Source organism: Macrobrachium nipponense, chromosome 16 (assembly GCF_015104395.2).
Source record: "Macrobrachium nipponense isolate FS-2020 chromosome 16, ASM1510439v2, whole genome shotgun sequence".
Classification (NCBI taxonomy): Eukaryota; Metazoa; Arthropoda; class Malacostraca; order Decapoda; family Palaemonidae; genus Macrobrachium; species Macrobrachium nipponense.
This window is the reverse complement of record NC_087209.1, coordinates 8,428,899-8,454,081: the sequence shown is the minus strand read 5'-3', so window position 1 is coordinate 8,454,081 and position 25,183 is coordinate 8,428,899. Positions and strand designations below refer to the sequence as shown.

General features: G+C 42.4%; 1 protein-coding gene across 1 annotated transcript in view; it reads right to left on the bottom strand.

The window, feature by feature from the left end:
* Positions 1-21,877, bottom strand: part of LOC135195568 (regulator of telomere elongation helicase 1 homolog) — a 32,805-nt gene extending 10,928 nt beyond the window's left edge. Inside the window, 19 exon segments of the mRNA XM_064221861.1 lie at positions 677-1,237; positions 1,687-1,715; positions 1,718-1,931; positions 2,798-2,932; positions 3,487-3,606; positions 3,953-4,115; positions 4,609-4,724; positions 5,091-5,181; positions 13,146-13,279; positions 13,956-14,099; positions 14,439-14,573; positions 15,365-15,496; positions 15,931-16,044; positions 16,604-16,801; positions 17,920-18,048; positions 18,789-18,880; positions 19,591-19,795; positions 20,357-20,527; positions 21,778-21,877. Of these exon segments, the coding sequence (XP_064077931.1) occupies positions 677-1,237; positions 1,687-1,715; positions 1,718-1,931; positions 2,798-2,932; positions 3,487-3,606; positions 3,953-4,115; positions 4,609-4,724; positions 5,091-5,181; positions 13,146-13,279; positions 13,956-14,099; positions 14,439-14,573; positions 15,365-15,496; positions 15,931-16,044; positions 16,604-16,801; positions 17,920-18,048; positions 18,789-18,880; positions 19,591-19,795; positions 20,357-20,458 (2,814 nt within the window). The 5' untranslated portion in view covers positions 20,459-20,527; positions 21,778-21,877.
* Positions 21,878-25,183: the final 3,306 nt, after the last annotated feature.

The window sequence follows — 25,183 nt, the reverse complement described above, 5'->3', positions numbered from 1 at the left end:
GAGTAACTCGACTGTTTTTTGTATCACATGAGAAACAGAAAGGCAATAAATAAAGTTTGGGTGGACTGAAAAACAAATTCTAAAGTGGTATGTATGATGGAAGACAATGGAAACCAGTAATAGAGACAGCCAAAATAATGCGCTGTTATTTCATTAATGCTTTTTTCAAAAAATACAAAGCAAAGCAGAAGCAGGAAAGAAAATGAAAAAAAAGTATGAGTATTTTTTTGCAGAAAACACTAAATTCCCAGTATTTTTTCCTGCAACCGGTGTACAAAGAATGGAGAGAGGATGACTTCCCCTGAGGGAGAACTAATTAGTAACAAGACTAATTATCATAATTAAAAATGAGCTAATGTTGAAATCCACTAAACAAGGATTATCAACTTGAGTACAAAGCTAATTAAAGTTAAAAAATAATTTTACAATAGTTCCTAGTAGAGCAATCCATCCAAGTATAAGGGTACTTGATTTAGCAAGGGGTACACAAATTGACACATAACTGGGTAAACTTCACAAGTAAAAATATAAGTAAATAAATTAAAACTGACCAACTTATTAACTTATCTAGTTGTGGACCAACTTCCTACTAATACAGTACCAATAATAATAATGATAATCATAAGAAAACCTAATCCGATTAATTTGCTATATGAAACAAATTTAGAAAACTCACCTCTTTGATATACTTTGCTATATTGCTTAGGTTACTTGAAGTGCCTTCTTTTTTAGGCTCAGATGCAGTTGATGCTGAAGTTCCATTAAGATGACCATTAGATAAACTGCTACTGTTTCCCAATTTTTCAGGATTGTTAACCAAGTCTTCTACCTCCTTCTCACTCTTCGAAACAATTTTGATCTTCCTTTTCTTGTTTCCTGACTTAAGAGTTTCGTACTTTGTGCAGTTGGAAGATGACGCACAAAGTGAATTAAAACTGATCACGCTAGTTGTTTGTTCCAGAGCAGAAAATAGTGAGCCGTCACCTTTGGTCTTTCCCTTTTCTTCTGCACTGACGACAGGCTTTGCATACTCCGAAGCAGACCAGTCGTTATTGTAGTTTGACTGTCCAGCAAGAGCTTGTGCAAGCTTCTGTTTGGTCGTGTTTGAAATGGCTGGCCGGGAAGGTCCGGCTTCAAGGCCCTGAGCAGATACAGGAGGGCACAGTGGCAAATCGGGAGTTTCGTAACTTATGCTAACTGAAGGATGCCCACTGCTTTTTGGTTTTGGCTGAGGAAGCTGCGCATAAAACTGTACATTAGTATTGTGATAGTCTCTCCATGCAAAGGAATTCACATATAAAAAAAACTGTATATGTACTATACAGTAAATATTTTCTAATACAATCTAAGGATGTAAAATTAGAACCTCAAAAATTCAAGGGAAGATGCGATGCATTACTATCCTACAACAATTGACCTCGTATTTTACTAATTCATTTACATCTTGATCTATTTATAAATTAATATTTTTTCTTTGCTAATAACTGATATCTTCCAATTTTCATATCTTCTGTAACATCTTTCAAATGAACACCTTACTCTTGGGAAGCCTGAATTCCAAGTCAATGGCCCTTGTATGCTTGTTACCTTCTGAGTAATATAATAATAATACTAATAATATATCAAAGTGATAAATATAAATCTACAGGAGCTGAAACTCAGTACATTAAAGTCATATGTACTTACCACAATTTGGGCAGTTTTAAAGAGTTGGTGAGATCTCTCATAGCCGGGCCGGGAACATACTATAAACATGCATGTGAGGTTGGAACCCAAGCAGACAACTGGGTTTTGAAGTTAGCTCCTCCAAATCTGTTGTCACACAGAATTATCGCTCCAAAATCGTCTTTGTGACGTATGACACGACCAATGGCCTGATTTACAGCTCTTGAGGCTTCTAGTGTGTACCATTCACGACCTTTTAAGCCAGTCTGTAATGTAAAAAAATATATTCTTATTGCTGAAAAAAATTCTTTTGAATACGAGTGGAAGAAAAATATATATATGTAAAATATATATGTAAGTACTTTGCATCTTACAGAAATCTGTATACCATTCACGACCTTTTAACCAATTAATGTAAAAACATAATCTTATTGCTGCAAAGGTCACATTAAGTATACATGCAGAAGAAAGAACATTCAGGTACGTGGCAAAGAACTCGCATCACAGAAATTAGAGGTCATACTTGAAAATCAAACTGCAATACTCTCTCCCTAAAACTAATTTTATCAAAGAAACCTGCTGCATTTCAATCTGTGAATTATTCAACTCTACATTCTCCTGTTTTGTGCACTTTCCACCTACATTCCTAACTTGTCCAGGTCTTCATCAATGCAATATTCCCATGATTTTTGGGACTCTCCCATTTATTTTCATCATGCTACTTCCATACTTACTACTTTTCTAACAGCTTCTCCCTTTTTAGTACATTTACAAACCATCTCAAACTCTAAGACCTCTGTCTATTTTCCAACTGCTGGACCAATATTGTATCTATGCACAACTTGGTCATTTATAATATGATAATCTCACTGTGCTCCAGCCGTGAATCTAAGCATTATGTAGTCATATATCCTCCATCTTCTTTGTTAGGGTTCAGTAATCTTGATAAATTCAATACAGCAGACAAATTGACCAAGTAAATGCTTCAAAATATAATGCATCAGACTTTTTAACAAACAACTCTATGTACTGCTACATAAACTACTACCTCAGGGAAATGAAAGTAAATGTTACGATGACATATTACAAAAATTTTACCTTTGCAATCTGAATAATGCTTATAATTTTTTACCTTATTCTTAAAGAACATGTCATCAAGATACTTCTGTTTCAAAACCACTCTGGGATCCTTTATTGGGGGAAAAGGCAATCCGGTGATAATTACAGCACGGCCATTTCGGTCAGCAAAATCTAAACCTTCGGAGACCTGTGAAGACAGAAAAGGCAAAATTGACACTACAAAGTTTACACAGATTTAAAAGAGTGTAGGTGCAAAGCTGATTTTAGGCAACCCATGATATTGAAGTCAATAATAAACATTTCTTTTTATGTAACAGACTGTTTAACATCATTATGACAAAGAAAATCTGATTTATCCCAAGTACTGAATCAACATGAACTCTTCACAGGATGGCAAGAAAAACAATCATTAGTCATTCATGTTTAAAATAATTACTGCAGTAATATTTAAGCTTAGTGGAACATCAATATTTGTAAATATTTTCTGTTGCAATATTTTTTAAGAATAGCAACCGAGGTAAAAATATTCTTCCACCTGCCATCCACAGACAACATTACAAAATACTTCATAAAGAGTTCTGCAATTTCTACAACACAGGTGCCTCCTTGAAGAAATGTATAAGTGGACAATTCTGAGTATCAAATTTCATTAAGAGAAGCCTTTGCTTAGAGAGTTCAAAACTGTACGCTTTCTAGCATTCCATGCACATACTGTAGCATCCTGTTCAAATTATCACTTACCTTTCCACGACACACTGCCATGAAGCAAGCTCCCTTGTGTGCAGGATCACTGACCTTCTGGTAAAACTCTACCATGGCATTCTGGAATTCCTCCTTTGTTTGCGGTTCAACGTATATTGGCTGTAAAACAAATTAATTGATGCAGTGATATACAGTATAAAATACATTTTGGCAAAGTAAACATTTATCAGAATTACCCAGTGGTAAGGATAATATGTATTACTAAATTAAGCTAAAAGTACGTAAATTCAAGAAAAAATGTCTTGAAACACGGGAAAAATTGCAAGACAACTGCAATCACTAGCAATTTCACAACAGACACAAAACACATTCACAGTATATCAGAACAACATTAATTTTAATACACACTGACGCACTGAGCATCTCCATCTTAGTTAGTACATTCTTGGTAAAGAAAAATGGCAGATTTACATTAAAACTTGTTTCACACCTAAAACTTTCTTACCTTTCCCTGAGATATTTTACTCCAAATTCCAGTATTCTGCCACTCGTCCCTGCATGAGCGCATGATTGGATACGATGGGAAGAAAACCAGGAGGCCGTCAGGAATTATACGGGAAAAGTTGAGAATGGTCTGTCCTAAAGAACGAATATAATTGGGGTTGCTCCTGAAAAACAAAGTTGGGTGTTAAGCTCTGTAACTGTTTCTTCCCATTTCTAAATACTATTTGTGTTGTAGAAGACACGGATTAATTACACAAAGAGTATCAGTGACTTATTCTTACTTTACTAAGACAATGCAACTCTTAAATTCATAACACTTCTATTTATGACACAGTATTCCTACAAGTTAGAACCAATGCATACACTTCTTGCAGTTTTTTTATACAATGAAAGTGAAAAAGTGAACCAGTCATACAAATTGTTCTGAAAATGTAACTTCTAGCCTTTCTACAAATTGATTCATCAAAAATTAGCTTTTAACTGTGCACAACAAAGCAGAGAAATTAGCTATACTATCTAAAATTTGTTTTACATACTTTTTCTTTAAATTACTTCGATATGGGACTGCAGTTGTACAACCTATGAAGCTACATACATTTCTCATAAATCAAGACGACCACCCAAATTGAGCCAACTTTTCAAAATACTGACAATTACCTATTTTGATAGGATGAATTCAGATCAAAGCCATCTGGTCCCTTGCATATTGTACCAACCCACACTTGATGTTTCTCAATAATGTGAGGGTTCTCAAGCTGAACTGGAAAAGGGGTCTGTGAAAAAGAAATGACATGTAACTACAATTTGCATTTTACAAGAAATATTATAATCTACTACAGCTTATGAACTTTTTTATAATGATTACCTATAGCAGTAATCTTTATGACTACTTTTTCTAAAACTAAGTTTGAGAAAAGAAGCTTAACTTGTGCTCATTCTCATATAGATTTTAAATTTCTTCATTACCTGGAAGGACTGAAATGTACCTTAAATGTATAAATACTATCCAAAGATTTGAAACATCTTACTCGGATGACATATAAATAAAACAATTCAAAAACTGGAGACATTATATATTTCCACTTCAACAATACCAGAAAACTTCTTAAAAGTGCACCACAGTATAAGACGTAACTAACCTGCAATTCAGAGACAAAAGTCTGCAAAGGTGACAGAGTTCCACTTGTGAGCAAGATACACTTCACTCCTTGTTCTGTCAATTCTTTCATGCTGCAAAATACAGCAACGTTAATTTTCATTAAGGGTCTGCTTTTATAAACTTCCCATCTCTATAATAAAATGACAATTTGTCCAAAATTGCATTTTTCCTAACTATACAAACCTGAGGTCCTTTTACAATAGGAAGGTACTAGCGGCTGTTGGATAGGTCGTAAGCTTTCGAACAAGGGGTTCGGTAGTTAACTGCTTGTCCGACAGGCGCGCGCGCGCGACTGGGAGGTAAACAAATCACATTTGCTTTTGGCCCAAGCAAAAACTGCAGAGTGACGGTGGCATGAGGTGGGACTATGTGTAAAAGGACCTCAGGTTTGTATAGTTAGGAAAAATGCAATTTTGGACAAATTGTCATTTGTTCCGACACGGCATACAAACCTTCGGTCCTTTTACAATAGGAAGACTCACTTCTTGGTGGGAGGAATCTGAGTCTTTTGTGAACAGACTGGTGTTCGCACCCAACCTTGGAAGCCTCCCTGGTCGTAAGAGAGGGAGGGATCCCAAGCCTCTGTCCGATTGATCGGGGTGCACCGCAGGATCAATGGTCAGACCTCTGGACCGAGTACTAAGAGAGAGGCAAGCGTATCTCTTCGTACCAGCAATGTAAGAACTTGTTCCTGTACAGGAGCAAATATAAAGTCATGGGTTTGTCTCTTGTGGCATCCACTTCCCCCCCCTTGTAGGAGGAAGTGGTGGATATTCTGCTCCTATCATAGTGAAAGGGATAGGATGGGCTCTGTCATATAGCTCACCTGCATCTCGTCCTCATCCAGCGTAGTGACGACCGTGGCCCTCTGCCCACAGGTAGAGGAGGAGGAAAAGATGGAAGAGAAAGCCAGTCACTCACTCAGTTCCCACACATACATCCTCACACGGTCACACCAGGACTCGAGCTGTTCAGGCCTGCGAGGGTCTGGGTTAGCTACACAACTTGTTGAGGCAGCCCACCACGGTCCCAAGAAAAGGTATCAAGGACCTGGTGGGCAATTCCCGAAGGTAGAAGGAGGTGAAGCGTAGTCTGGTTAGACCAGACACCTGCCTTCAGGACCTGCGCCACGGAGAAGTTCTTACGAAACGCCAACGAGGGGCCAATACTTCTGACTTCGTGAGCTCTCGGACGGGACATACGGATGTCGTCACTACCATCAGCCTCATACGCCCTCCTGATGACCGCACGCAGCCAGAATGAAAGTGTCTTGGATACTTCTTTCTTGGTTACCCCGGTGCTAACGAAGAGGCGTCGACACTCAGCCTGAGGTGTCGAGTTTTTTCTTCATAGCGCCGTAGCGCCCTCACAGGACAAAGCAGCATCTCATCCGCATCATTATCGGTGAAGTCCATTAGGGAGGGAATCGTGAAAGACTCGAACCTGTCGTCAGGGACCGACGATTTCTGAGTCTTCGCAACGAAGTTCGGGACGAAATCGAGCGTCACAGATCCCCATCCCTCCCCTGGAGTGTCGTACATCATAGGAAAGACCATGAAGTTCCCCTACTCTCTTCGCCGATGCCAAGGGCCAGCAAGAAGAGGGTCTTGAGGGTCAGATCCCTGTCTGACGACTCTCGGAGTGGCTCGAAGGGTCTTCGAGTCAAACTCCTAAGGACGAGAGTCACATCCCACGCAGGGGGCCTGAGTTCCCTGGGTGGGCAAGACCTTTCGAAGCTCCTCATAAGCAAGGAGATCTCGAACGAGCGAGATGTCCAATCCCCTCAGTTTCAGGACAAGTGCCAGGGCGGCTCTGTATCCTTTGACTGTGGGGACTGAGAGGAGCTTCTCTCGGCGAAGAAACACGAGGAAATCCGCTACCTGCTGAAGAGTGGCTCTGAGAGGAGATAGACCCCGTCTACGACACCAAACCACAGAAGACGGCCCACTTCCCCTGGTACACAGCTGCAGAGGACTGACGGACGTTTCCAGCCATCTCTGTTGCTGCGCTACGAGAAAAGCCTCTCGTTCGCAAGAGATGGTGGATAACAGCCAGCCGTGAAGTCGTAGGGACTGGACTGCCTGGTGGTATACCGCTCGACGTGTGGCTGGGCGAGAAGGTTGTGCCAAGGGGGAATCTCTCTCGGTTCTCCTGCGAGAAAGAGCCAGCAGGTCCGGATACCAAATGGCCTGTGGCCATTTGGGAGCCACCAGGATCATCCTGAAATTCGGGGTGACCAGTGCTCGACTGATCACCTTGCGAATCAGGCTGAACGGGGGAAAGGCATAGGCGAAGAGGTTGTCCCACGGGTGTTGAAGAGCGTCCTCTGCAGCTGCCCATGGGTCCGGCACGGCTGAAAAGAAAACCTGAAGTTTCTGTTGTGCCAGGTGGCGAACACAGATCCACGATCTGGTCGCCCCCCACAGGTCGAAGAGCCTTTCCGCCACGTCCTGGTGTAGAGACCACTCGGTCCCTTATCACCTGATCCCGACGGCTGAGCGTGTCTGCTACTACATTCCTCTTCCTGGAATGTAGCGTGCCGACAGCTCTATTGAGGATGTGCCTTCGGCCCACTCGTGCACCTGGCCGAGCAACTGGTACAACGGGAGAGACACTAGGCCCCCCTGTTTGTTGACGTAGGCCACCACCGTGGTGTTGTCGCACATCAACACCACTGAGTGTCCCATCAAGCGGTCCTGAAACTCTTGGAGAGCGAGAAACGCTGCCTTGAGTTCCAGTACATTGATGTGAAGGTGCTTGTCGTTCTCGTCCCACACTCCCAAAGTCAGCAACTCCTCCAGGTGTGCGCCCCTCCCATCCCTCGGTCGATGCGTCTGAGAACAGCTGCATGTCCGGGGGGGGAGTGCGCAGAGGCACTCCTCTTAAGAGGTTCCTGTCGTCCAGCCACCATGCTAGGTCTGCCTTATCTCGGTGTCAGCGACACTGGAAAGCTTGGGGGATCCGTCGCCTGTGGGGACCCACTCTCCTTTAGTCTCCACTGGAGAGACCGCAGGTGAAGACGCCCGTGAGGACTAACTTCTCGAGTGACGACAGGTGTCCGATCACGACTTTGCCATCGCTGAGCTACCTGTTCCTGCCGAGACAGGAACTGGTTGGCTGCCTCCCTGAATCTGCTGATCCGCGAGTCTGCAGGGAAGACTCGCCCTGCTACCGTGTCGATCAGCTACCCAGGTACTTCATCCTCTGCTTGGGCTCGATCGGACTTCTCGAAGTTCACAACGATCCCCAGATCGCGACAGAACTCGAGTAGTCGATCCCTGTCCTGTAGCAACTGCGAGCGGGAGCTCGCCAGGACTAACCAATCGTCGAGATACCTCATCATACGTATCCCGTGCGAATGGGCCCAAGCAGACACCAGAGTGAACACTCGCGTGAACACCTGTGGGGCGGTTGAGAGACCGAAGCAAAGTGCCCTGAATTGGTACATACCAAAAGGTCGTCCCGATCGAGATGAAGCGGAGGTACTTTCTGGAGGACTGATGAATGGGTATTGGAAATACGCATCCTTCAAGTCCACTGAAAGCATGAAATCGTTCTCCCTGATGGAGTCCGAGCACGGAGCGTGCCGTCTCCATCGTGAAACCGGGTCTGGCGAACAAACCCCGATTCCGGGGGAGGGGGAGATCTATCACCGGGCGCCAGCCCCCCTAAGACTTTTCCACCAGGAAGAGTCGACTGTAGAAGCCCGGTGACTGATCCGTGACGATTTCTACAGCTCGTTTGCTCAGCATGGTCTTGATCTCCTGTCTCAATGCTACGTCCTTCGATGATCCTGGAACGTACGACTGCTGTTGGACCGGGTTGGAGGTGAGGGGTGGCCGAGATTTGAAGGGTAATAGATATCCCTCCCGAAGGACATCTACAATCCAGGTCTCGGCGCCGTAGCGCTGCCAAGTTGCCCAATGGCTGGCCAGGCACCCCCCCACTTCCGGCAGCAGGTGAGGGGGAACGCCGTCCCTAGCATTTCCCCCCTTTCTTCGACTTCTTCCCAGAGCCTCCTCGCGAGAAGGAGGGCTGGGAGGAGGGTGGTTCGGGTTCTCCCCCTTTGCAGAAGTCGAAGAAGACAGAGTCTTTTCCACGGGGCTTCGACGCGACTACCGTCTTAGCCACCGTGGAGCGCTAGCCGAGCTCTTTGGCTTGGCCGCGCAGTTCGAGGCTGCCCAGAAGCCTTCGAAACTGCCTGGTGTACCAGACGGTCACTGTCGTCAGTGCGCCGTCTGTCCACCGCAGCGTCCACCATCTCTCCTGGGAAGAGAGACGTGGAACTCCGTAACGGTCCATTGCGAAGTCCCAATGCCGCTTCACGCCCAGCCGCCCTGGAAACTCGAGTAAGGACAGCGTCCCTACGTCCGAGAACAAGGTTGGCCCACAGGTTTACCGTCTGGTGGGCAAGGAAGGAGATGGCTCTTCCTCCAGACTGGCAAAGTCTCCTAAAGGCCGAGTCATCTTCGGGAGAAATTCCCCCGGAGTTGGCTGCGACCTTAGATACTGTGAGGGACCACAGATCTATCCAGGAGACGGCCTGGAAAGCTGCCATGGCAGTAGATTCCAGGCCGAGTGCCTCTTGCTGCGAGAACCATAGGTTCTCTGACAGGAGCTGCTGCAGACACACACCCGGCGTTAGCCTGGCTAACTCCGGGTTCACCTGTTTGGGGCGGCATCGGTCTTCAGACGGCACGTAGAAATGCAGCTGTCGCAGTAGAGGAGGTGGAAGCAGCTTGCTCGACCTACCAGACTTGAGAGAACCGTCTTGTCCGGAGACAAGAGAGACTACCTGGTCCAGCACTGAGTCGGCAAGCTCCGATCGCGGCAACCCCACCGTCGGTCTGGGTTCCTTCCCTCTTCGGGCCCCAGAACGACTCGAGCCGGGACGTGGGAGCGGCGATTCTTCCCCAAGGTCGTTGTGCTGACGAATCAGCGCAATTACCTCGGCAAAGTTCCTCTGAATCTCAGGAGTGACTGCATCCTGCGGAGTAGGACCATCCAGTCCCTCGAACAGGAGCAGCTCCCGAGATCCTCCCCCTCGAGGGGGGGAACAGCGACAGACCCCTCTCGGTCTCCTCCAGCCACTTGCGCATACGACCTGGCCGGTCCGAGAACCGTGCCTGGTACGTAGGGCGTCGTGGTGGGATCCTGAGGGGTGCACCCCTCACGATCGCTCCTCAATACCTCGCTCCTCCCGGTGTAACCCGAGGAGGTTGAAGGTATGGGAGAGGCAGACCTGACGCTCCCTCCTCGCTCGCTGGCAGAACCAGCGGGCTTGGAGGACTGCACGGCGCATCGTCAACCCCGCGCTGTGGCGATCGAGCTGCAGGCCTGGTCGAGCCGTCTCGCTGTGGAGAACGGCTGGACTGAGCACAGCGGCCCCGGTCTCGCGTGTCAGAAGAGCTGGTGCTGGTGGCCGTACCCGATCGCTCTCTGTGAGAGCGACGGTCAGGCGACCGGCGAGCTCCACTGTCACGGTGAGACCGGTGCATATCCTCACGGCACGTCACGTCGCTGGTGCCGGCGAACGGGGGGACCTCTTCCCAGCCTCAGCCTTTGGCCGGTCGTGGACCGTCACGTCAGCCCGGGTAGCCAGCTGGTCGCCGCGAGAGCGAGAGCTGGTCTGGTGAGAGTCACGTGAGCGGCTGTCACCAGTCTGGTTCCTAGCTGCACGGTCGCTGGTGGGCGACCGTACACTCGGTACCTCTCGCGAACGAGAGGCCAAGACGGATCCTGCTGCCGTGGCAGAACCACTAACAGCAGGCGAGGAAGTGCCAGTGTTAGCCGGCACCCCTCTGGTCCCCGTAGTCTTCTTCCTTGCGGAAGAAGAGACGGGCCCTGCTCCCGAAGGAGCAGGATGACCGCGGAAGAACCCCCCCCCCCGTCTCACCGGAGCGAGACGGGCCCTTAGAAGCTCCCGAAGGAGACTTCTTAGGGGGGAAGGAGGCGACCTTCTTTTTCATTCTTAGGCTGGTGAAGCCTTAGAAGATGAAGGGGGAGAGGCGGCAGACGACGACGACGACGAAGAAGACGATGAAGACGACGACGACACCTTCCTCCTCTTCCTCTTCTTCTTCGTCAGCTTCCTCAGGACCGATGTCAGATCTGTCATCCAGGGCGGAGCCGGGGCTGCTGTTGCCGAAGCAACAGGGGCAACAGGGCCCGGACGCACCTGTCCGAACAGATCGGCATCGGGAGCAGCGGCGTCACGAACAGGAACAACGTCAGCAGGTGCAGGCATCACAGGAACAGCAGTGGAGACGGTAGGAACAGACACAGGAACGGCAGCAGTGGTCGGCAACATCACGTCAGTAAACAGCGGCTGGGCAGGTACGGCAGGCTGTACAGGCAGACCAGGTGGACGGACCAGCGGCACAGACATCCTAGGTACTGGTGGGAGGTCCAGGGGCGAGCTCTTCGGGCACACGAAGTCCGGTCGAGGCAGCACGGCAAACCCAGGCGGCGGCATCACACTCCCCCGTGGTACGGCGATTGGCCCCTGCACCGATGTAGTTGGTGTAACAGAGACCGCGTGCGGGGTATACACCAGGTGAGGAGGTGAAGCATAGCCAGGAGTTGACAGGGTCGTGGTAGTGGTCGTCACCGTAGCGTGCGTGACCGCCACAGAGCCAGCGAGATGGTAGAGCAGCCCCTGGACACTCGGCACGCCCTGCAGACCCAACGATGCCCACACCTGTCCGAGGTCGTCCTTCGCAGCAACAGCACCTGAGGAAACAAAGGTCGGGTGATTAGCAGGATCCTCTACTCGTCCGTGCGAAGTAGACGAACGGATAGAGGACCCAGAGTACAACTCAACGTCGGGGTATCTCGCGCCCTCCTCCACACTCGACAGATCGGGTGAGGAGAAGGACCTAGAACCCCCCCCCACCCCCCGCAGGGGAAGGCGCCAAACGTGGGAGCTGAGCGGGCGGCAGGAAAGAAGACGAAGTGTCCGTAACCAAAGGAGTCGCGGGAGAGCTCTCCGACGACTCCTTTGTAGGCCTTCGCTTCTTCCTACCTTCGTACAAGCCCCACTGCGCCTCCGACCAAGACATACATACTTCACAGGGCTCGGCTCGGGTACATTCGCGCCCGACACCGAGCGCACAAAATATGGGGATCAATTTTCTGGGGAAGGAGCGGAACTTACCGCATTTACGCCCTTCGGTACCCGGGCACAATCTCCGGAGGGTAGCGGGGCGTGGAGACTCCATAATTGATCACAATTGTAATAATAATGATGAAAAAAGGAATGATTGTACTTACAATGTTCACTCAAACACAAACACAACCATACAACCACGGGAAAGCAAACGACGAGAAGCAGGCAGAGAGCGTAGAACACACACGTCCACTCGCTGTGAGGCTGAAAGCAAAAGTGATTTGTTTACCTCCCAGTCGCGCGCGCGCGCCTGTCGGACAAGCAGTTAACTACCGAACCCCTTGTTCGAAAGCTTACGACCTATCCAGCTGCCGCTAGTACCTTCCTATTGTAAAAGGACCGAAGTTTTGTATGCCGTGTCGGAACAAACTTTCACTTCCCATCTCTACAAAAAATCTTTTAAAATCATGCACATGGTCCTACTATGAGCCTTTATTGGCAAAGTGCTGAATATGCATTTTTCTATTTTTTCTTTACTGATCTACACTGACAATGATACAGTAATAGCAATGACTTCTTGTTTCAGTAAAGTATCAAGTCTGTCTAAGACACACACACTTGATGGATTGCTGATTTTTTATAATCATTATCATTATTATTCAAATCATGAACCCTATTCACATGGAACAAGCCTACAGGGGCCACTGACTTGAAATTCAAGCTTTCAACAAATTTGGTGTTCATTTGAAAGAAGTAACAGAAGGTAAAATAAAGTACAGAAAGAAGAGATCATTTACTAGAAAAATAGGAATTAATTTATTAATGAACAAAATCACTGTCAATGCAGATAACTAAAAAAACTGAAAAAATGCATATTCAACACTTTGCCAAGGAGACAATATTAGTCCAGATTTCATAAGCACTTACCCAAATCCTGGGTTGAAGCACCAGTAGGATATGACACGTCCAGTCTTTGAGTCAATCGCGTTGGGTTTGTTTGCGCCCCAGCCACCATCTGGTCGTCCTCCAGGCTTCTTTTTTTCCTCTATATTGACGTGGACCTTCATCACAAAAAAAAAAATGCTATACATTCAAACATAAGGAATATGGAATAATTTCAGTGTTCTATTGATTCTTCCTTCATATTTTACTTGTGACTTCTGAACTTCAAGTGTGGTATGACAAAATGACCCTGTCACAGTTATTCATTTATGTACTATCTTTGGTAAACAAAAGCAGTATATATTATATACCATCATGACAATCACAGGGACAGAGGAGAAAAGCAACAACATATTAAGTTTACCAACATGATAACCTATTCATATTTTATATAGAACATCTATAGAGAAAACAGATTTCTTACTTTGTGTCAAATTGCTACCACTTGGGAGAAGGGTAATGCCAGTGTGTAGTTCAACCAAGTAATGGGTCATCACCAACAGCAAGACTTGAATCAGCCTCTCAAACATAATGGCATGAGTAATTCAGCAAATTGATTATTGTATGCCCCCAAATTGAATCAGCCTCTCAAAACATTATAGCATGAGTAATTCAACAATTTGTATGTCCCCAAAGACTCTTAAAACAAAAGCAGTAGAAGTAACAAAGATTTTGGGCCCAACAACCCTTCCACTGTGTTGGTAAGACTCAAGAGAAATCTGATTTCAACACTAAAATACGACCTTGAGTGCAACCGGGCTCTTCCGGTCTATTTACACAAGCACGAACTCTTACCTTGTAACACTGCTTCACAAAGTTCATATGTTGCAGAGAATACTTGTCCTTACTGAATACAATTTTGATGAGATCGGAGAATTTCTGAAGGCCGGCACCCTTACGCTGGAATGGAGACGCACTGGTGGTTGTAAGATACAATATCTGGAAACGAAAATTAAAGAAAAATGTAATGAAGTGATATGCAACTCCTACTTAGAACAGAACAGCCAAATACCAGTTTTGTTAAGGATTATGCATATGCCTAATCGTCCATGATTAACAAAAGGAAATGAAATGAGAGGTCACTGTTCGCAGACAGATGCTTAAATACCCCTTTTTGATGAAATTCAGGCTATAGCAAGTATACACATGCTAGTTATACCTACTATATCAATTGTTAAGTTTCACTAATAGCAAGTATGGGTAAATTTTGAAAAATTTTACCCATTTCAATGAGCACTCTTGCTTTATGAAGTAAAAAAAAAAAAAGAAAAAACTTACCAACTTGTCAAGAATTTCTAAAATGACGGTCTTTTTGTGTGGGGTAATTTCTGCCTTTTCCAAGAGTTCAAACATGTAACTCCCAGGAAACGTTGCTCCTGATCCATCAGCTGGAAGCCTGATTTCGTCAATTCCCTGTAAATAAAATAAATTTTGCTTAATAACACTGAAGAAATTAAAACTGAGCTGTCTCAAAGGTGGCTCAGAGGATTAAGTTTTGTAGAGATAATAATTCTGGAGTGAGGCATCTCAAAGAGTAGCAATACAAGTATGACAAAGAAAATTGCTGAAATTCTGAGATGCGATTATAAAATGCCAAATTTATGTCTGCAAAAAAACATATCATATATGAGGAAGTTCCTGACAAGAGATATGGTGTCCAGAACCAATGATCTGAAGTAGTACTGAGATAATTTGGCCACATGATAAGAAGGGGAATGGAGCATGATTTTCTGAAGACTCAGAAAATCATGGAGAAAAGGCACAGATGAAGACATGGGACTGATTCGAGTACAGGGATTAACTGCTACTCTGAAAGTACCATGTGATGAACATTAAAGGCAGTAGCCCCATGGGGATATATGACAAATTTTCTAAGAGATCTGTAAATGGGTTTCATCTTGCTAGTCCATTAACAAATACAGTTCAATTATAATAAGAGAACTGCACTAAGGTTTGGATGTACCAGTGGTAAAACCTTGACATGCATCTTCGCCCTCCCGGTTATTTATGAGATAACTCCAATTACTTTTACATTTTCTTGAAGTTACAGGAAGAATAAACTCTACCAGTTTCAATAGTGTGGCATAAGATTTAACACTGGGTATATGAATACGTATCTACAATATTTGCTTTTGCAATATATTTTAACCACTGTTTAAAAAATGGGAATAAAAGAGAGAGAGAGAGAGAGAGAGATACAATACCTTCTCCAGCTCCAGGAAGAGCGCTTTTAATGTGTACAAATCATCAGGGCTGAAATCTTCAGGCAGACCTTGGCCCGGATCATTGGCCGCAACTGAGACTCCTTCGCTCATTTCCTGAAGTTTCTTCATTACCTGAAAAATGATTTTAAATGAATTTGTATATTCCTTTCATTATAACAATACCTGTTAAGGCTTAACCAGAAACCAAATTAGAATTCTACAATCTCATAGAACTGTCCAAAATGGTTTGAAAATTGGGCTATCAAACCAAGCACCAGGTCACCTTCAGCCAATCAGCGCTTTAAACAATGAAGAGGGGAGTTGGAATAGCAGGACAGCAAGGTAGAGTAAGAGGCTAAAAAGTGTATGCAGCTAGGAGCTAAATGAACGGAGCAAACAATATTAATAAGTTTTACAATACACTACATGAGGCACACTGATGGCAATATCCCCGCTAAGGGGTCAAAATGACTTAATCTTATAAAAATAAAAAAGTTACACTACTATATATTTTTTAATGTTTCTCAATGTTTATAAACATGCACCCTCTACTATTCATAACTCACCTGAGTTACTTCATCGATGCAAAGTGCTAAATCAGTAGACTTCAACTGCAGGGATGCAGCTTCCTCACATGTTTTCTCTACATTATGAGCTTCATCAAATATCACTATATTTCCCTGAGAGTAAAACAAGGTATCCAGTTAGTTTTCCCCAGTCCCTATTCTTTTACAGTTTTGTTGAAGGAAGGAAATTCATAGGATACCGATTCCTGTCACAATAATACTCGGAAGGTATGAACAAGAATAAAACTTTTCTCCTAATTTAAAACCAAAACATATGGGTTGGCAAAACTAGTAAAGAAATATGAATTATTTTGCAGCAGCAAACTATGTCAAACCTGACACTGAAAGGCATTTCCTTGGGTGGGCATCACACTTAAATATAGAATGACCCTAAAAAGGTATTACAAACAAGGAACCTAGAATGAATTTCGTTTCTGCGCACATGAACAAAATGGACTAAATACTTGGTATGTAGGGTGTTCAAGTTTTCAACTAAGTACATTTCTACAGTTCAATATGTATAATTATCTAAGCATTTACAGGTCAACCAACTATATTACAAAAAGTTAAAGATTTCATTCCAACTATATTACAAAAAATTGAAAGTTTCACTCCAACTATATTACAAAAAGTTAAAAGATTTCACAGGTGAAAAAAATACATTTATACATACCTGTAATTCAATGTTATGAGCTTTCCTACTTTTGGGGTCCAGAAGATAGTTGTAAGGCATGAATATGATGTCAGCATCTGTTTTCAGTTCTCGTGCCATGTAGTAAGGACAAAATGCCTTCTTTTTTCCTAGTTTGACTAAATCCTCGATATCTAGCACATTCTGTCTCACGTCTGGGTCATCCTTCTTCACGTCAACCTGAAAAATTGTAAAATATGCACAAAACTCTTCAGAAAAAAGGGAGACAGTCATGTTGGATCAAAGTCATTCCCTCCATTAATTAAGGATACCTTAGGTTAGGTTAGAGGCAAAATGACTTGCTTAGGAATAAAAAAAACAAGGAAATGATGTGACTAGAATTCCAAAACATCAATATACGTAAAATTACGCAAGCATGAAAGGTAAAACTAACATCGCTAAATATAGCATCATCAGCGTCTGATTAAAAGATGCAAAATTGTCCTTATAGAAAGACTGTACCTTACACACATCACATGATCAGTGCCTTCCACTTTCAGTTTCACAGTCATAACATTTTCAATTCTCACAGGATTGGCAAAAAGGATTGTTGTAATTGAATGTATCAGATTCTATTACATAAATCACTTCTTAAAAATGTTACATCTGGTTAGACAGAAAATGTTGAGGATTTTGGTAAAATTTCTTTTGGGGATTTGTTTCTAAAACTTAAGCAAGATTTCCTCTTGGTTTAAGATCAGACATATACATATAAAATGACTTTAACTTCAAGTGCTTTTTTTTATTTTTTTTGACATACTGAGATTGGGTCATGTGGGATATTCATTGATACTCATGGGTCAAAAAAGTATGACCAATTGGAAAACAGATTAGTATTACTATAGTATTGTGGCATTCCTATCAAAATGTGGTCCCTCATCCAACACATTCAAAGCAGTTGGATTAGAACATCAAAAATTCAAGTAAAGATACAATGCATTACTCCTTGTACTTTAATCATTTATTTACATTTCTACCCAGTTTATTAATTTAATTTTTTATTAATAACTGATCTCTTCTTTCTGTATTTCCTATTACCTTCTGTTATTCCTTTCAAATGAACACAATATTCTTTGGAAGCCTGAATTTAAGTCAATCGACTCTGTGGGCTAGTTCTATATGAATACGGGGTTCATCTCCTGAATAACAATATATAACAACGACGATAGTGATGATGATGATGATAATAATAATATAATAATTATAATCAGTAAATCAGTAAAGATTCAGAGGGATGGAAATTAATTCTATAATTTAAAATTATTTTAAATAATAATGGCATATCTTCGCATAGCTACCTGATTGCTGAAGTAACAGTTCTTGGCTTTGACTCTTATCTGGCACATGTGAACCTTGGTATTATTGTTCGTCTCCTTCGAAACTTCCGGGTGGACGCACATCTGGTCTCGGGAGCCTAACACTGCCACCTGCAAGCACAAGTAGTACCATTGCTATAGGAATTGGAATATACAAACTAGGCCAAAGGCCAAGTGCTGGGGCAAACAAAGTCATTCAGTGATGAAAAGGAAATTGTGAGTAAAGAAAGTATTGAAGGTGTAGCAGGAGGAAAACCTCACAGTTGCACTAGAAAACAATTGTTAGATGAGGGTGGAAAAAAATTATGGAAGGTGATATGAATAGAAGTACAGTAACAGGAATGAAAGGGGTTGTAGCTAGAGGCTGAAAGATTAAGTATTGCCTACAGTGCACCATGTGAGTTGAAATGGTGGCAATAACCCGCTATGGAGACATTTACTGCTGGAATACCTATCTGCAATAGAAATATGAAGCCATCTTATTATCCAATATAAGTATTTTCAGAATATATTATTCTGAAAATATTGTTAAACACCACAATGGCTAAACAAATTACTCATGATAATGAAAAGCTAAACAGATTTTTAATTTATTAAAATAAAATATTCTTACTATATATAGATGACATATTATTCAATAGCCTTCCATAACAAAAAAATTACAAATAAACCCATGAATAAAAGAACTACGAACTTAATTACATTGCACATTAGTTTATACTAATATATTACCTTATATAAAACATGAGAACTGCACTTAGGCCCCTAAAAATACTATAATGTCAATTGTTTATGATTCTAAACTGCAGCAGAACATCACTGAGTGAGTATAGCAATTTAAAAGATTTTACCTTCAAATAGCTGTAAGTTGTGCGTTTCAGCTCATTCACCGCCTGGGTGAGCTGGGAATGTGTTCGCGAAGAATAGATAATTTTTGGAGGAGCTGAAAAGAAGCATATAAAATACTTAGACTTATGAGAACTACACCTAATTTTTGGAGGAGCTGAAAAGAAGCATATAAAATACTTAGACTTATGAGAACTACACCAGTCTTAAAGATACCTAAAATAGAAGTATTTGAGCATTGGTTTTCATTCCTAATTCCATTCAAAATTTGTTTTGTACTGAAAACACTATTGTACTGCTAATTTACAAAGTAATAATGAACTATCTTTGAGGTACAGTGGCTAAACATGAACCTAAAAACAAAGTACTGTGAATTCAAACTCAAACAGCCCAAATATTCACAAAAACAACTAACCAACAATACGTTTTTCTCTATTCACATCTATTTACTTATCAATTTGGTAATTTATTTTTCCTTTGTCAAATAACTGATCTCTTCTCTCTGTATATTTTGTATTACCTTCTGTTACGTCTTTCAAATGAACACCGTATTCTTTAAAAGCTTGAATTTTGAGTCAATGGCCCACGTGGGCTTGTTCCATAAGATAGGGCTAATTTTCTTAATAATAATAATATTATACAAGAGCTGTGCATTAATATCCACCTTCTTTGTGATTAAAGTTACTAATTACATTGTTTTCTTCATCTTAAACTGTCTTCCAAGTCAGAGGTAGTTATAATAACTCAAGAATGTGGGAAAATGCGTAAGGTATCTCACAATGAACATAAATTCATAACGTAACTAACCACTTTTGTTGGCCCATGCTTGTCCTGCACCAGCCACTAACTGAGTACTGAGGGCATTGAAGAATTCTGGGCTGTCCTCTCCCACGACGTTTTGAATACGGGCCTTGTGCTCTGCTTTCTTAATCTCCAGCCATCCTAACGTCGAACATAAGAGACACAGGGTTTTACCAGTGCCTGTGGGTGACTCCAAAATGCCATTTTCTCCCTGAGAAAATAAATGTGGTAAATGGTTGAAATAGTCTTTAATACGTTTCCTTAAATCAGACTAAGAAGCTGCATACTTGAAGTAACAGAACACACAAGATTTGTAAAATTAAATGCTGATAGTCTTCTTCATAAGGAAAATAACTATAACAATCTGATTTGTCAACATCTTGAAAATTGTCTAATGTTTTAATAAAACTACTGCATAGCTTTGTAAAGTCAATGCTATAAAAACTTGTGTTAATTATGAAAGATAGAACAAAAGGCAGACAGAATTGGGCTACAAATGAAATGGAAAACAACTACCCTGAATAGGAGTATACTTTAACAATGAAGGCTAGTATACATAACCAAGATGAGGATGGGTACTATTGTGCAAAAGACATTTATCAAGAATATGTTAATATTGTTTTTCAAATAAAGTGAGCTTTACTTGGCATAAATAAATATCAGGTATAACTGAAATCTCCCAGAGATACTTTTAAGTTAAGCTTGATAAATAGACACATGAACATTAAACACCAAACCTCATTCTTATGAAAAGTAGTGAAGCACAACATACCGTTTGCAAACACTCAATAACTTTGGACATGTATGCTTTTTGAACCTCGTAAGGTTCAAAGGGAAATCGAACAGGAACTCCATGGAGAACAATTTCTGGCATGATGATTCCTGAGCCGAACTGAACTATGTAAACAGCAGTTCAAGCATCACTGACTAAAATACAGATTCTCTGAAAAAGAGAGAGATATATACACATATATATTTAGTTTATATATTTTTGTTACATAACATTTAAATTAACATAATATTAAACGACAAAATACCTTTAAGCCCAGTAAAAATTGTTTGGAACAAGAATTTAAAGCCTTAAACCCTTAAAAATACTATATTTTAAATATCTCACAACCAACAATTTGGCTTTATGTAAATTCATCCCACTACCCAAAGGATTGGGAAAAAGGTAAAAGTAATAGTACAATATCTATCTTGGATACTGAAGAAAATGATATACTATACCTTTCAAAACATAACCAACAGTTAGGCTTCTTTTTCTTTATCAACATATTTTGCTAATCCTCAAATCCCCAAGTACAGTATACATCAAAACCTGTGATATGATTTGATTTGATTATGAAATTTAGGTCTTGAAGACCAAGCACTGGAAAAAAGGCTGTGATATGACCTCTTCCTTATCTTTCATGCTCACTGGTAACCTTTAATAAATCTTTATAATTTACATATTAAGCTAGTCTTATGCTTACACTAGGTCTATGTGAGCCTACTTAATGTATTTGACAAGTACTCCTACTAAAGGAGTTTGACTTTGGTGATTTAACGTAGGGGAGGAAGTGTTAACCGAAAGATGAGCTAGGCAATAAGCACCAAGGCTAAGAATGTTACCACAATAATTTTTGGTCAAGAATGTACAGTTAAAACAGTTTAAAAGGAAACAAGGTGTGAACCCAAGCCTAACCATAGTGCTTGGGTGAGCTGTGAGGTTAGGTTAGATTTTGAATGCTTAATCTTTGTTAAGATGGTTGTGGGGTGACCAGGATGGAAGCTAGAGCTGATGCATATGTTTTGAAGAATGACTGGATAAATTGTCGTTTGGTCTAGAAGGAAAAACAAGTGTTTTATCAAGAACAAAAACAAAACTCATTGTAGCCTATATCAGTGGTTTTCCTCCCGAATACTGATTAATAAATTTGTGCAATGAAAACTGCATTATTCTGGACAAGAGTCTATGAAGTTGCTTTGGTCATCCTGTGAAAAATTGGCTACCACAGGCTGGGCATGGTAGCGCTTTTTGTTACACTGCTAAGCCTATTGCTGTGTACTACACCCTATCAAATACCAATGACATTAGCTTCCTAATCAGTTTTTGGGGTAAATGTAAAGTAGAAGGCTGCATGTAGATATCCTTTGTTAATATAATCATTTTCACTAGATACACGATGTACGGTAAGTTGAGCAATTTACCAAAGTAACGAGGAATGTACCGTCTTTGGTTTACATCCCTACATTCATCCACGAGGGACTGGTACTACTCAAAACATGATGGAAGTTCTGCATGATGCCACATTTACTACCAGCCCCCTAGGGAAATGGGTGAAAATATAAACAAAAGACAATGAAATTTCTGTCGTTTCGGTAAATTTCTCAAATTAACCTAGTTTAGCTGAAAAATGATATTGTTAAGATACAATAAAGTTTTGTACATACTTACCTGGCAGATATATACTTAGCTATAGACTCCGTCGTCCCCGACAGAAATTCGAATTTCGCGGCACACGCTGCAGGTAGGTCAGGTGATCTACCGCCCCTGCCGCTGGGTGGCAGGAATAGGAACGATTACCGTTCTAGAACCAGATTTTCTCTTCCACCTGTCTCCTGAGGGGAGGTTGGGTGGGCCATCAATCGTATATATCTGCCAGGTAAGTATGTACAAAACTTTATTGTATCTTAACAATATCATTTTTGTACATGGAACTTACCCAGCAGATATATACTTAGCTGATTGACACCCTTGGTGGTGGGAAAGAGACAACTATTTACTGAATAGACAGGTAAACAACATACGTTGTAGGTAATAAATAAATAAAACCTTGGTTCCTACTTGATCAGGCGGAAGACTCCATGGCTAATGCCTAGGAATCTGCTTCGCCTCAAGAGCCTCAGCGAGGATGTGACCTATGGCTAAGAGTTCTTGTGGGTCTGTCGATGGGGTCTTATCCATTTACTCGACAGAGCCTCTTACATGACAATATGCCTATGCCTAGTGGCATAATTAAGGAGCACAACACCGATCCCGATCACCTGATCCTAACATGGTATTTTTATTATAAAATAAGGTTTCACACATACTTACCGAACAATTACATAGCTATACGCTTCTTACCTTACGGCAGTCGAAATTCCAAATTTCTCGGCGCTAATTGGCGCTGCTGACATGTAGGTGATACAACCCCGCCCACTTTCGGGGATCCCCGGTACTACTGAGCTTTGCTTGACAATTCGTTTAGCCGCCCCGTCCATCTGTGGGGAGGAGGGAGGGCTTTAATCATGTAATTGTTCGGTAAGTATGTGTGAAACCTTATTTTATAATAAAAATACCATTTTCACACATGAAACTTACCGAACAATTACATAGCTGAATCCACATTACCCGGCTGGTGGGTATATGGACTTTAAGTGCAAATAAGAAAAAAACTCACATTGCAAGAATGTTGTAGTACCTTACCTCGTGAGAGAGCAGCTGCAGGAGAATACTGCCTCTGGTCGGCGCTCTCATCACTTGTAGGGAACGTGGCAGTAGTGGCCAGGATCGTTCCTACTACTAGTGGGTATTCTGCAACCATGGAGGTTCACGATGGTTGATCAGAATGAAATAATATGCGCCCTTGCCCTGGGCTGTGACCAGATTAAAATAACAATCAAAGACCATCACCTACACATAACCATAAAAAATAATAAACCAAACCCTACCATAAAAACTGGCGGGTACTCCTCGGTACCGTGTACCCCCAGGCTTCCCCAAAACTCGACCACCTTCTAATCAAGACGAAGAGATAGTCAAAAGGAAGGGGAATTGGACCAAATCCCCCTATGCTTCCTTTCCCAACACCATGCCCATCACCGACAAAGGTCCTAAACGACAACAATTATCAAACGTTGCTTCCACATCCTTCAGGTAATGGAGAGCAAAAACCGATCTCGACCTCCAGAACGTAGCTTGTAAAATAGATGCTAGCGACGTATTATGTCTAAAAGCCATGGAAGTCGCTACTGCCCTAACCTCGTGGGCTTTAACTTTACACACCTGTAGAGTCTGATCTCTTACTGACGTGTGTGCTTCCTGAATCAGGCTCCTTAAAAAGAACGAAATTGCGTTCTTAGACATAGGACGGCTCGGATCTTTAACCGAACACCACAATCGGTTCGAACTTCCTCTCAAAGCCTTTGTTTTATGAATATAAAATTTCAGTGCTCTCACCGGACACAAAGAACGTTCTTCGTCCTCTTCTCCTACTAATCCTGACAAGCTTCGAATGGAGAAGAAACGAGGCCATGGTCTCGAAGGATCTTCATTCTTCGCTAAAAAATCCTGAGTATAGGCACACACAGCTTTGTCTTGTGTAAATCCTATCTCTTTACTCATTGCTTGCATCTCGCTGATTCTACCAGCTGAAGCTAAGGCGACTAAGAATAACGTCTTCTTAGTAAGATCCTTCAAAGACGCCGAATTAAGAGGTTCAAAATTCGCTTTAGAGAGCCAGGACAATACCACGTCTAAATTCCAGTCCACTAAACCTGGTCTCCTTGTCCTAGTGGACTCAAAAGATTTAATCAAGTCGCTGATGTCCGAGTTATAGATATATTTAAGTTTCTATGTTTAAAAACTGATGCCAACATAGATCTGTATCCTTTTATTGTCGAAGTCGATAACTTCCTAACGTCTCTCAGATATATTAGGAAGTTTGCTATCTCTTGTATAGAGGTTTTAGAAGAAGTTGTGTGACTTTCTCTGCACCAATTTCTAAAAACTCCCCATTTTGACTGATAGAGTTTGGCCGAAGAGGCTCTTCTACAGTTAGCAATAGCCTCTGCCGCTCTTCTTGAAAAACCTTTCGCTCTGACCAGGTCCCGGACAGTCTGAATCCTGTCAGAGCGAGATACGACAACCCTTGGTGATTTCTGTCGAAATGGGGCTGTTTGAGTAGCGATGGAATTTGTGGCAGAAGCCTGGGGAAGTCTACTAACATCCTCAGGAGATCCGGGAACCACTCCTTTCTGGGCCAAAAAAGGGATTTTGACGTAAGGAAAAATCTATTTCTGGGCGATTGGCTCGTGTCGCCAGCGAAATATCCTTTAATCTATTATTTCTAGGGTAAATGTACTAACACATACCAGAGAATAAATAAAATAAAGAAAAAGGTCAGTATAACTGACTCGCTCACCCTCCAAGAGGGTGTCGGTATGAACACTAGGCGAGTGAGACCACTACCACGAGCCAAATACCAATAGAAATCTCCCACAACAAAAACCCTCCATGAGGAGAGCCGACCCACAGAGTGAGCAGCTCGTACTACTACTACTCCATCCCATGCTGCCGACTGCTGCGCCTCTAGTGGCCATCCTGAAGTTAGCAGACAATCTTGGGCGAAGGGATGGGTAGGGTGGGATTTCGCTGGCGACATGAGCCAATCGCCCAGAAATAGATTTTTCCTTACGTCAAAATCCCTTTTCTGGGCTCAGCTCGTGTCGCTGCGCGAAATCGTACCAGAGAAATAGCACAAGATTGTAACAAAAGAAATAAAATAAAACAGAATAGGTCTCAAATAAAAAATAAAGTAAATATAAAAAAGAGTATAATTGCTAAAAAGAT